Source organism: Struthio camelus, chromosome 15, assembly GCF_040807025.1.
Source record: "Struthio camelus isolate bStrCam1 chromosome 15, bStrCam1.hap1, whole genome shotgun sequence".
Classification (NCBI taxonomy): Eukaryota; Metazoa; Chordata; class Aves; order Struthioniformes; family Struthionidae; genus Struthio; species Struthio camelus.
The window spans coordinates 10708711-10722281 of NC_090956.1; the positions used below are offsets into that span (position 1 = coordinate 10708711).

General features: G+C 43.6%; 1 protein-coding gene across 6 annotated transcripts in view; it reads right to left on the bottom strand.

Annotated features, from left to right (window-relative positions):
- Positions 1-3729: 3729 nt before the first annotated feature.
- Positions 3730-13571, bottom strand: part of XYLT1 (xylosyltransferase 1) — a 227521-nt gene continuing 217679 nt past the window's right edge. For all 6 annotated transcript variants that reach the window (XM_068908101.1, XM_068908102.1, XM_068908099.1 and 3 more), the window contains one exon: positions 3730-11515. In XM_068908101.1, the coding sequence (XP_068764202.1) occupies positions 11193-11515 (323 nt within the window). In that variant the 3' untranslated portion in view covers positions 3730-11192. The remainder of the gene's footprint in view (positions 11516-13571) is intronic.

The window sequence follows — 13571 nt, forward strand, 5'->3', positions numbered from 1 at the left end:
TGTGCCCACCGGTTGCAGTGTGGCCGCCGGTTGTGCCCGCTGGTTGTGCCTGCCGGTTGCAGTGCGGCCGCCGGTTGTGCCCGCTGGTTGTGCCTGCCAGTTGTGCCCGCCAGTTGCAGTGCGGCCACCAGTTGTGCCCGCCGGTTGTGCCCGCCGGTTGTGCCCACTGGTTGCAGTGCGGCCGCCGGTTGTGCCCGCTGGTTGTGCCTGCCAGTTGTGCCCGCCAGTTGCAGTGTGGCCACCAGTTGTGCCCGCCGGTTGTGCCCACTGGTTGCAGTGCGGCCGCCGGTTGTGCCCGCTGGTTGTGCCCGCCGGTTGCAGTGCGGCGCAGGGCTGCTTTGGCCCCGCGGTTTGCAGGCTCAGCGGCGCAGCCGGCCGGGAGCCGCTGCCTCTGGAGAGCTGCGGTGCTTACAGCGAAACGTTAGTGAGCTGCCACTAACATAGTGCTTAGTAGTGGGTGTAAATCTGTAGGTGTGGATTAGTAGACTAGTGGTTATTTAGTGGCTGTGAATTCAGCCCCCTTTTGCAGTAAAAAGGGCATGCTGGCAGATCGAAAACAGCACAGAGGAGAGCGTGTTTTTTCCTTTTTTCCCTTTTCCTGGCAAGAAGGAAAAAAAAATGTATTATAATCTTATAACTGAGACCATAACTTGTATCTATCTATAACTGAGTATAACTGCTATGTCTTACACCTGCGTATTTGCCAGCGCGCACAGGCGCGCCACGGCAAACAGCGCGTGTCGGTCACCGGCTCTCGTTAAGGAAAGCCGTTTCTGACGCGCACAACAGGCACGGCCCCGCTCCAGCCCTAAAGCCAGCTTTTGCAGGCAATAACTTCTGGCAAAGAGCGTGGAGCGGCGCTTGTTGAACGTACTCACCGACTGGCGGTGGGGGGGACCAAACCTCGTCCACAGGCCGGGTGCAGCGACCGGGCTGGATGCAGCTGAGCGCGCAGCGCGTCCCCAGCGAGCTCACGCCGGCCGAACCAGGCAGGCGACGAGTGTCTGCTTCAGGCCTTAAGTTCCTGGCGCCCAAACCTGCCGCCATTCTCTTCTCAGCAGGGACAGATTGCTTTCTCACCTGTGCCATATTCCTGCTGCATGGTGAACGTCTTTTCATTTCCAGCCCGGCAGAGTGACGAAATGCTCGGCGGGGCCAGGCCGGCCCCTCGTCCACGAGCGTGGTGGGTTCGTCTGTGGCCGGGGTCACCACCACAGCTGAGGCTGGAGGTGTCCCCGAGAGCAGGTAGCTATCAGTGCACAACAAAAACCGTGCACTTACATCGAGCATGCTTTATTCCATAAACTTAAGCGAAAAGGAAAAATGCAGTTTGGCGTTTTCTAAAAGAAGGTCAAAAGTAGTGGCTGGATCAGGCTTAAATCTGAAACCAACCAACCCCAGGCGCATGCTTTTGGATCATATTAATGCTATTAATAAATAAACCCAAAATTCAGATTTCAAACCTGAGAGTTCTTTGCCTGCAAAGTTAGGAACCTGGTTTGAAACCCCTTAGGTCGAGAGCTGGTGTTTGGAAATTGCTGCCATTCTGCCCCATTTCTGAACTTGGTCCACCCCATTTCCCCAAACCCAGGGTTCAATCCTTGCTCTGCTTGGAGGGATTAGCAATCCGTGGCTCAGCTGTGCCACATTCCATAGCTATGGAAACCGCCTGTTCAGGCTCCTTCCCAAGGGCTACCAGGTGAAGGATGAAACATGCTGAAGTGCTGATTTGACACCAGAATAGCCCAGATCATCTCCCATAAAAAAATGAAAAATTGCCATCTCTGCCTGTTTGTTAAATATAGCAGAACCTCATGAATCTCCCACTTTTTAATCATTTATAGACAGCAGAGATTTACAGCTGTTTGCATTCGTGAAGCCTCAGATTACTAACGTTTCTGTTTTCACAAAATAATAGGCTACGAGTTTTTTGGTAAAAGAAGAAGAAACGTCAAATATCCAGGCATGGAAATGAAACCCCTATTGTCAAAGCAATTAAATGCCTCATTTCTGTTGCGCTTGATTTACTGTGTTTTCCAGTTGGCAAACTGTGCTGCAATGAGTTTTGAGTCATTATTGTGAATTAACTACATTCTACACTATATAAATATTAATTATGATCAAGACAGATTAGGCATGGCTGACGCAAAAAAAAAAAAAAAACGTGATGACATGAGCTCAACTAGACAGATATAAAAAGTCTGTCAAGTCACATGTGTCTCTTAGCATGCTATTGTGGACAGCTCAGACAGACCTTTCTGTAATGTGCAGGGGTTTTTTTGTGTGCGTTACCACAAAGAGCGGTCAGATTCTTACTGCAATCCACAAAGAAAACAAGATACTTTGGCACCTGACACCTTCATACTTTTTTCAAGAAGAGGATGCCATCATATTTGGAGAAAATTAAGAGCAAAGGTTGAGCTTTCTTTATATGACATGAAAATTAGCAGCTGGACAAGGAATAAGGCCCCCCTAAAAAGCAACATACTTCGTCTATAAATAAATGCAGGCTTCAGGACTGAAAGTACAATCCTTTTACTTTCTCCACAAAAAAAAATATTTTCTTTTTTCCAGGACTAAAATATTCGCAGTGTGTTCCCTCCTCTGCTCAAGCAGACCTCATTGCATTTAAGCGCCAAAAAAGTGGAATTCCTGAACAGCAGGTGGAAAGAAAGCACAAGATCAAAAGCACTTCTGGCTGCCAAGAGGACCTGCAGCGCTGCTTGTGGGTGCATGGAAAAGTCACACAGGCTCCTGGCGGGGTTGGAGACTTTTGGAAGGTCATCAAGGAGCTTGTTCAGGCATCCCACATCAAAAGGCAGCAGGAGGAGCCGCAGCAGCACACGCGGTCCCACGGGGATGGTGCTAAAGACACCGGTCACCCATTCGTAGAAGAACGTAACTCGTTTTCCCATCACATCTATGGAAACAGCTCTAAGAAGTTAGTGCTCAGTGGAGCCTGTGGGTAAGAAAATAAATTTAAATGCTCATATTGGGTGAAAGCTGGCAACTTTGGGTATGTAGCCTATCGGAGGGGGAGGGGACTATAGAAGAAACACCTTTCTGAGTTCATCCTTCCAGGAAAGGCAAAGGAGGCACGCGCTGCTGTCCTTGCAGCCAGCCAGCCCTAACGTCAACTCCTGTTCCTGCACCTGGGCCACCTGTCCCTACGCCACGGTCCTGCCTCTCTTGGGGTGACCTATCGTTGGGGATGCAGGGGAGAAACTGCCCCAGTGTTCCCTGTAGCTGGTGGCCTTTAGAAAGGACACCTAAGACAGGTTCCTTGCCAGACCCTGCTCTCCCCTCCGCTACTATCCCTTGCTCTCTGGAAAAGGTGGGTAGACCCTAGCCCTGCAAAGGTAACCTGAGCTTGGAAACATGGAGAAGTCGGTCCAAAAGGCCAGATGTCTCCGACCCTGTGGAGCAGGATGCGTGCTGCGAGCCCTGTGGCGTGGGCAAGGCATTTGGACCATGAAAAACATCACTGTTCCTGTTTATCTGCGTAGGGGCTCCTCAGGCCTATGAGGGGCGATATTTCCGAGGTCCTGACCAACACAAGCTGATTTCCAAAAGACGCCTGTGACCACTTCCCAGCCCTACTTGCCACAGCGGGAGGATCACAGTTAGCACTTCGTTCCATTTTTGCTGCTAACTATTACCAAAGAGCAAACTGCTTTAGAAAAAGGAATACATTAGTGGGGTTAAAAATAACTACAAGGTGCACTGCTATTCCCAAAGACAACCTTTTTTTTTTTATTTTAAAATTCTGCACCTGAAAACACAGTATGACAGAAAGCATTTATATACAACTGCAGTGTTTTTGGTATGATACAGTATTTAATACATCCATTTCTTTTTCTGCAAAAAAATTTGCTTTGTCGGACAAAAAACCCAAACTCCAATAGACAAAGAATACAGCTAAGGCACATTGTTTTCTGCTAAATGAAAGACAAAAGGGTGCAAAAACGGGTAGTGCAATAATTGCTGAAAATCACATTCTACTACAAGAAAAGCATTCTGACTTTGAACTTTGATTACCGGTCAATTTAAGACATTTCAATATCTCATAAAATACTCCTTTAAATAAATAGCAAAATATCTACATCTTTCAGTGTGTTCCATTTGAATTTCCAATTTTTTTTTTTAACTTTGCTGTATATACATTTTTTTTCTTATTCAATAGCTTACAAAATATTTCTGTACAGTTTTTAATGCATATTATGATTTATAACAAAATAGTTATTTCTTAAAACTATATTACCACCAGTCTTTGAAAAAATGATAGAATAGGAATAACTTATTATGGACTATGTTAGGCAATACAAAAACCCAATCAACCAAAACCAAAATGACAAAGTCAGAAAAATCATTAACTCAAATTAATTCTTTTTGTTTCACAAATCTTGTTTGCTATGTAAACCCTTTTCAATTGCCTTTGGGTTATATCCGCATCAGAATACTGAAACTCGGTAGGGTTTGGGATTCCTAAAAGCACTGCAGCCTGCCGGGAATACTGGTGCTACTGAAACATGACAGTTCTTGATGGAGAAGAGTATTAAAAAAACCCAGCGTACACAAGCCTTATCAGAAGTCCTCGGTTTCGACACCCGTTGGATAAAGTTGCAAACGCCTGATTTTGGAAAGTGTTTGCAACTTTAATGATACAGCCAGACTCCTCTGTCTTCTGTGTGTACTGCCAGGTTCCCAACCATCACTCAAAATCTGGCCCCAAGTAGTCAAGTTCTTCAGATTTTAAGACTATAACATTAAGAGGATATGTCTTCTCCCAGTTACCAGTACAAATCTGAAAGGAATGCTACTAAGTCATGTCAAAATGAGTGAAATCACTCCAGAATTGGTCTTGTGCATCTGAGAGCAAAGTCTGTCCTGTTATACTCTGCAGATAAATAAAAAGGTATTAAGTTATCACTCTGTAGGTAATTAAATCAACCTTTCCTATCTGCATTAAGTTGCAAAAGACAAAGCTCATAATTTCCTAAGGATTATAGGAATGTCTGAGCTTTCCTTTTGTCCAAAGGGAAGGTCATTTTTTTCTCCCCTTAAAGACTGCATTTGTAAGCAATTTCTATTGTATTTGTGAAGTGTAAGCTGACAGCAACACAGCTGAGTTGTAATAGAAAGCTCAAGGTGCCTTTTAGTCCTTCTACAGCAAACAGAAAAAGTGAGCAAGACACAGACAACATCTAACTTTCTAATACAGTTTAAGGCCACATTTAGAAAGGATGAAAGTAAGGCTTTCTTTAAGGGGCACCACATTGGATGCCACAAGGGCAACATACACTGAGAAATCCAAAGCTGATAGGATTTACCCAAGAAAATTCTCAAACATCCTAATTTTGGCCAGTAGGTCTGTGCCTTCCTCTGTATGTAAGCAGGAAAATAAAGTATAATGCAGTAGACATCCCCTCCAGAATATTCCCAGCAAACTGAAGGTGCTCCTCTAGCAAGAGATTACTATTGTCTCACCAAGGGTATTAATTACAACAGAACCAAAGACAAGTCAAGTCATTACAACATACAAAGGCAGCGCAATGAACCGCGCCTGGAATCGTCACTCTGTTATCAGAGGCACCTGTACAGTATCTTGCTGTTTATTTGGCAAGGTTACAAGTAATGCTTCTAGGATTTTTTAACAAAATAGAAAGAGAATTTGCATAGATTGTACATTCAGTTGAAGGAGATTTCTGGTACCTTTTTTTGTTGTTGTCAGGTAAACGTGTTTGCAGACAGAGTGAGGTAGCAGCTGTGATAGCACCCATGAGCAAAAGAAGGTAACCAAGGCAGAAGCGAAGAGCAGAGAGCGAGCTGTACACTACTGTTAGTATGAAGGAACAAAATCAACATGGTACCTGCAGGATCAGGTCACAAGGATTAATGGCTAGCAACACTGCGCTTAACTGGAGACACCCTAATGCTACTGTGGCCCTGGAACTGGGTAACATCAACGATAAGATCTTCCTGCCTCAGCGTTAAAGGCTCTGAGCCTGCTTCTTTCACTCACGCTGGGGAGGTTTCCAAAGAAGGCCCAGCTTTTGCAGTCTACACCTTCGACGGGAGTTACAGGACAGCCCTCGCTCACTCCGCGTAGCCTACAGGAAGATGACAGGTATTTCCCCACAAAGTCCTACGCTCACTGGGAGCCATGTTGTCTCAGCAGTAGCTGAGCACTGAGGGTTAGCGCTGAGGAGTCTTTTTTACATGATGATATCAATCGTCATTTTTAATAGGGGTTTAAGGTACTGTCCTATGAACCTTAAGACTATCTTGGAGGCCTTTAGAATAGCTGAAATAAGAGCACATTTTTAAAATAGCGTCTTTTCACTACCAGACTGCAGCAAGGAACATGGGGAAACACTTCTAACTGCCTCCTACCAGCTCAGCCTTATCCTGTTGCTGTCCAGACCTACTAGTAGGTATATTAAATACCGTGTCTGAAAGCACGGGAAAGATAATTACCATCACTTCTACAGACTTCTTCATATAGGTCAGGACTGAGCTGACTGAAGGCTGCCTTGAAAAGCAAACTGCTGTTTCCCATCTGGGAGTTTTAAAGCAGCCTAAGGGATTTGGATCACATAAGAACAAAACTTCCTGCTCAACTGAAAGCAACGGAGTGACCAAGGTCTCCTCTGGCCAACTCTGGGAGCTAGGACAACAAGGAGGAGGGCGTGATAGCTGGCAGCAAGCTGGCAGCCCTTTGACAGCTGCGATGAAAGAGGAGCAGTACAGAAATCAACAGAAAGTGGGCCCTTGTTGTCCGGAAACAATAAACATCGGGATTTTGTTTTATTTTTAATAGGAGAAGTCAAAGCTACGATCTCATGGTAGCAGCATTTGTCAGCCGTGCTGTGCAGAAGAGAAGGTGCTCAGTTTGCTCACAGTTCTGCTGCAGCACAGTTCTGCCACACTCTTCCAAAGTTTTGGCACCTTCTTTACTCTTCATCTCCCCCTTTGGCCAGGTTCAGTTTCATTTCCCAGTTCTGACTCACTGACTTCACTACTCTGCTCACTATAACAGCGGCTAAGAGAGCTTGAGACTTCATTAGTACTGCAGTTAGTGCTACTGGAGATGGACAGACGGTGAAAACACATTAGCTGGCCCTTTTGAAGGTGCTGCAGGATCACTGTTAACATCCCGTTAAACAACTGTACACGCACTATGCACTGAAGCCAATACGTGGGAAAGCCAACTTGTGACACACGAACGCACGTTCCTCTATCTCCAGGCTTAGCAATAAAGAAGGCTTAGCAGCAGAGATACAGATGGACTTCCTTGTATAATACTTGCTGTGACGGACAACTTGTTAAAATACTCTCTCTACTTGTAGAGAGCACAAAAAAATGAAGACATAGTTCCAATTCTAAAAAATCTTTGTATATCAGAAAAGAAAAATATAAACATTACTGCTCAATGTCCAAAGGTCACCAAAGAAAGAACTGGACAAATCTATCATTTGAGCTATTTCTATTAGCCTTAAGGTTTAACATTACCATATAAACAGGCTTGCATATTGCTAAGACTGACTTTAGATTTAATTCATTAAAACATGTAAGTAGATGTTCTGCATTTTGCCACATTTCCTTTCTGTGTAATACTGATTAACCATAGAAGTGGTGCAAGGCAATCTAGCAGAACGGGCACAAAATTTAAACCAGCAAAGCATTACACAGAGGACAAACGTGTGCTTATGGACATATCGCCTTTTCCCACAGAAAGGGATTTGGACCAAAGCTGGCTTTCGGATGGAGCCCCAGTCGGAAAGGACTAGCCAGCGCGACTGGAAAATAACACTAGCACATTCAAATGAAGATGCATAACCTTGTTTTGTACAAACTGTGGGTCCCTGCTCTGAATTCTCCTTTTCACCAAATGTAAGATCTGTGAAGTTATTCTCTTCCAACAATATATAGCATTCATCACAGGCATTCAAGTGCCTGCTGTGCTCGAACCACAAAAGCCACTAAGCAGAACAGAGGTCTTAGCAGCACTGCCACAGCAACAGCTCGGAGCAAGTGCTGATCCCCGAGGGAAGCAGTCTTGCTTTCCATGGATTTTACTCCACAATTATAGCACTTAGTAACTCAGACACAGTGTCCCATATATAATCTGTATATCTGTGTCTGCATATTAATAGCTATAATAGGGGTTGTCATGTAGGTCCAGAACTTGACACTCACTGCAGAAGATGCTCCAAATACAGCAACTCATCCTGTAATGATTTCACACACATACAGTATTTATTCGTAGCATACTGTCACACCTGTCACTTATGCTGGATTTGACTCTAAGGTCCTTACTCAGAACCAATGCTCCATGGATGTTTTGCCTGAGGAAGGACTGCAGGACCAGCCTCTTCAGCCATACATCTAACCTTGGATCCTGGCACTGGAACTGCCAGCTTGCTACAGAACTTCCTCATGCAGATGCTTTTTGTCTTTTAGAAAACAAACTAATACAAAATATTTCTTTGAGTTATTTTAAACATAGTATATAATGAAAATAGGTATATCAGCAACCACTTGATTTCTTTAAACTAAAACAAAGTAATTTGAACCTTACATTTTAAATGATAAAAGTGGCAGCTTTTCTTCTAAACATAAAAGCCTGGATTGTTGCCACCTTCTGCTTGACATAGTTAATAATGAGAACTTCTCAACAAAGCACTTACTTAAAAACATTCCTGTTTAAGAATAAAAAAAGTATCAAATTTTAAAACCAGATTATCTGCATGTGTGTGTGGGCGCACCCTTATACATATGATTATGTGCAAGACAGACTGGATTTTGCAACTACCGCAGTAATCTTACTAAGAACGATCAGTGACTAGGATAGCTAATGAGTATTACTATGTGCCCTAAATGTGATGCTCTCCATTTGATCTGCAGGGCTTTAACCGTGCAGTTCCCGTTGCAGCAATGTGACTAAAGCCCCGGATTTCACAGTGAGGACTGGAGGTCCCCAGAAAATTTGACCTTCATGATGGAATGTTAGATTAAAAATAAGTACTTAAAAAAACCAAAAACTACTGAATGAGTAATAACGTTGCGTTTCTATTATATAAACCTGTTGGAAACCCTAGTTTTAAACACGTGGCTGAAAAGCAGGAACGCTATTTTGACAGAAACATTTCAACCAGCTCTCATTGCTACAAGCTTTCCTAAAACTACAGCTCCTGTGACAGTCAAAATCAGGAAGAAAAAAAGAAAGGGAGGTGTGAGGGGGAGGAAGGCCTTTCCTTAATAAAGGCAGCTTCAGTTAGTAAGATAACATAATCTTCAAGCTGCAAAAGCAGCACCTACTAATTAGTCATTGACTAAAACATAAATAATAAATATCTAAATTGTTCCTTCTATGCATCCATTTTTGTGCCAGATAAACATTTAAATGCTCTGCCTTAATGCCAGCACAGCTGACACTGCAATTTCAAGTCCAAAGCAAACTGCAAGTAGCTTTAAACCAACACTGTGGAGAGAAATATAACGAGCCACTGGCATCTGTGTGTTATGGTCATCTTGCAATTGTTGTTTAAAAGGGAATTCAACCTTTCCGTGAGATGCAATTATGGAATGATTTAAGGGTCTATTTCCCTCCTGATGTGCAAGCTTAACTCTCATCAGCAGAAATGAAAGTTAAACGTGCACACAGAACGGTAAATGGATACCTTACCTTACTAAAGTAACAGGATTTTTTTATAATTAGCCCAACAGCTTCTAATAGCCTTTTTGGGTTATGTTGTTATCAAGAGATTACCACAGCAACAACAAAAAAGTGCATGTTTTATACAAATGAAAAATGCTTCAGCTGGAGATGAATTTGCATATAAAAACATATATTTCAAAAAGTAGTTGGAATGTAAATAATTTTTTTTTTCCTACTATAGAAAATGCAGGTTAAAATGATGTGAGATGTACATATCCAAAACAGGATGCAGCCTGCTAGAAAGCCAAAAGCTGAACACAGGCAAAGGTGGAGTTTGTTGACAGAATAAACTAACAGCACTGAGAAATACAGTGTTGCTCTCCTTCCTATTCAGCTCATGGCTTCGGTCAGGAACTGTCCTGTCCTGCTCACCACAACCTTCCACACACCCTATGCAACCCTAAAAATAGCTGCCTTCACGAAGAGCTGGCAGATCTGAGATCAAGCTAGGAAATTAGTGTTAAGATTCATTAGCCACTGCTCAAATTAGGGAAGAATCAGAATGCTGCACATTTAGGTCCCAATCTTGTTCCCATTGAGAAAAATAATCTCCAACTCTAAACTGCAAAGGGCCATTCTACCATTTCACCGGTTCTGAGGAACTGAACTGTGACCTCATGAGAAAACTTATCACATGGTGCGAGCAGACACATCACAAGCTACCCCAATTCCTCCATACAGCTCGCTGTACAGGAGGGCTGTGAACAGGCTTAAGTGCTGGTGGGCTTAAGAAAAAGCAGCCGTCAAATGGGCTGGAATCCAAAATGCTTCTTTGCTTTTAAAAATAATGCTAGTAGTACCAAGATCCTGAAGCTGACTGCATGAACGATAAAAAACTATGACTGCAAATACCGGTTCCATTTAGAGCTTATCAGGAAATCAGTCTGAAAATAACACTGCTTTTGCTCATTTTCCCTAACTACGGCAACAACAGACATTATTAGCTGAGTCCAGAATTACTTTGTGTTATAAAAAAATAATGAGCAAAGGTGTATCCCACTTATTTCATGTTCTGTCAGGTAAAGTGGCCATATGGGATATAGCCTGCAGTAGCCAACCTTCCCTGGAAGCATAAATAGTAGGGAATTTTGTTGTGATTTATTCATGAGAGCAAAATAATTAAAGCCTATGAAACAGCAGAAGTACACATAAATTTATTTTTTAAAAACACTTTTAGCAGCTGCTCCTTCACTGCCCTCTCCTTGACTTGTTGTTACTGTTCCCACATCTGCCAAGGCCGTGGGTACAACGCAGTCAGGTACGGCCATGGCCCTAAGAAACCCAAAAGAGGTTGCCGAGCTGACGGAGAGAACAGTGCCAAAGGCTTTGTCAGATTTTTAGGAATTATATTGCAACATGTAACAAAAAGGTATATCGTTTCCTTAGGCTTCTGAAATCTGCTGCGAGATTCACATATGAGCAAGGTTAAATTCCCTTTTAAAACCTATGCCGAAGAAGAGCGTACCAGATGCTACCTCAACCGACCGTCAGGCTTCACGGGGCCCAGCTCAGACTTGGGGTCGGGGCTCAGCGAGCTCCATGCCGTCTGACTGCACGCCTGCATCACTGGGCATGAGGTGGCCCCGCTGCTGCAGATGTCCACCGCCGACCACATGCTGCCCACCAGCGAGTCCACCCAGCTCTCCAGCTTGGTGCCCATGAGCGCCGCGTTCCTCCTGGCTTGGTCCACCTGGGTGGCGCTGATGGGGATATTTAGGACTGGGTTCAAGCCCTGGAAGCTCTGCTCCATATATGCGTTCCTTGGAGGCCCACTGTGATACTTCATGACTTCCTCTGGAAATGCAAAAAGAAACACCAACATTAGCAAGGAAAAGACTCCTTCAGGGTTTAAGGTCACAGCAAACCAAAAGACAAAAGTTGGTGGTGCGCTGCAACCCATTTCTGTGGCACTGGAAATGAGCTATTCTCGACAACACACAACGAAAAGGCGGGCCCAACCTCAAGGGCTTCCTGTCTGGGCACTTGCTAAGAGCTCCTCTTCGTACCTGGACCCTGAGCAGTGCGCAGCTCCCTCCCAAGAGAAGCTAATTTTGCATTCAGGAGAAGCTAATTTTACTTCTTTCACCACAAAGGAAACTGAGGGAGATATACCCCACTTAGAGCTGAAGCTAGCCTCCGTGAACACCCAAAGAAGACCATACCCTGAAATTAGGAAACAGTTCAAGGATATTTGCTGTGAGAAGGCTGCCAGTCCTTAAAGTCTTATCACAGATTTGGCAAAGAAAAAGAGCTGAGAAGCTGAGAAGCTGTTTTTTTTTTTTTATTTCCTCCTTTCTCCTAAGCAGATTCACCCTCCCCAGGGCTGAGGAGGCAAAAGCTGGGTGGTATCGTTCCTGGCACTGGAAGGATAACAGCGCTGTGCTGGACAGATACTTAACCCCAGCATCGTTCCTGGAAGTACTCCAGTTTTACTGGGAAAGTACTCTTTAATTACAATCACATTTCCAGCTCTTGGGCCAAATAATGGATCAAAAACATTTCCTAACGACACTTTTCTTTGTACTGTTGTTGTTTTTCTTACATTAACTCTTCTACTTCAGCAAAATGTAGCACATTCTCCAAATCTGTGATATTGCACCAAAAATCGTTGCCATAATTGCGATAACTCCTTTAAAGAACTGGAGCAGGACATTATGCCAGTCCTTGTCTAAGGCACACTCGCTTCTCAAGGTCCGAGCGTGCAGTGAGCTGCTACTCATAAAGGCAGGATGCAACCCTCTCAAAATATTCACTCAGTGCCTCTAGGGAGTAAATTTTCAACTATTTCTTTCTGTTCTCAGCTGACTTCTTTTAACATCATCCCTCCCTGCAGCACAGACGACATGTTGAGCTTTGCCAACATACACAGTGTCTAGAAGACAAAATGGGCCCATTCAGAGCCCTCCAGGCTAGGAAAGCCACAGCGTTCAGATACCATTTAGAGGCCAGGAACTAAATATTAACATCTACAATTCCTTCCACATGTCCTTACGGCTTGCATTGCAGATTGACACTGAGTCCTTTCTTCCAGGCAGAGGATGGTATCTCAGATGCTGGCAATAAATCAGTACATTTATTTAGAGGGAAAAGGGACGTTTAATTGGAACTTCGCTGTTACATTTGCAGTCTTTAATGTCGGATATTGTGCCAGTCCATTACTTCAAATCACCAATTACATTAATTCAGCACATCCCCATCACAATTATATATCACTTACTGCTCCTGTATTCATCAAAAACTCTATTTTATTTTAAATGGTAGATACCCACAATAACCTCTAGTCAAAATGAGCCTTTGCTACGCACATGTGTGAAAAGTGTGATCTGCCAGAGCACTGCAGTTTAAGAAACAGAACAAGTACACATGATTAAATTTCCTCCTTTGGAAGCAATTAAATATGGAAGATTGTTTGTCAACATATTAATTAAATAGGAACATTTTAAGTAAAAAAAACCCAAAACAAATAAGAGTTGGCATTACTAGCAGGATCATCTGATTGAAATAGGCAATTTAGAGAGCTTGTTGAATTAAAGGCTGTTGTGCATGTGTTTATTGCAGGGAACAAGAGAGACATTTTTCCAGATAAATAAGGGGATGAGGGAGCTTGCTCTCCCGCAGCGCTCCGTCTCTGATGTGTCCCATGCTCCACAACTTCCTGGAGATGTGGAAGGGAAAGAAACCTACAAAAGAGTAGGCCTCAGTGGTGGTCATTCGGCAGGAGGTAACCATCCTCTCTGAATTTGTGACTCCTGTTGCTTAGGACCAGTGGGCTGCTCTTGCTAAAATTAGGGTGATTGATAAGCTCTGCATCTTCCAACAAATTTCAATTTCTTCACTTTGCTGTTCCTGT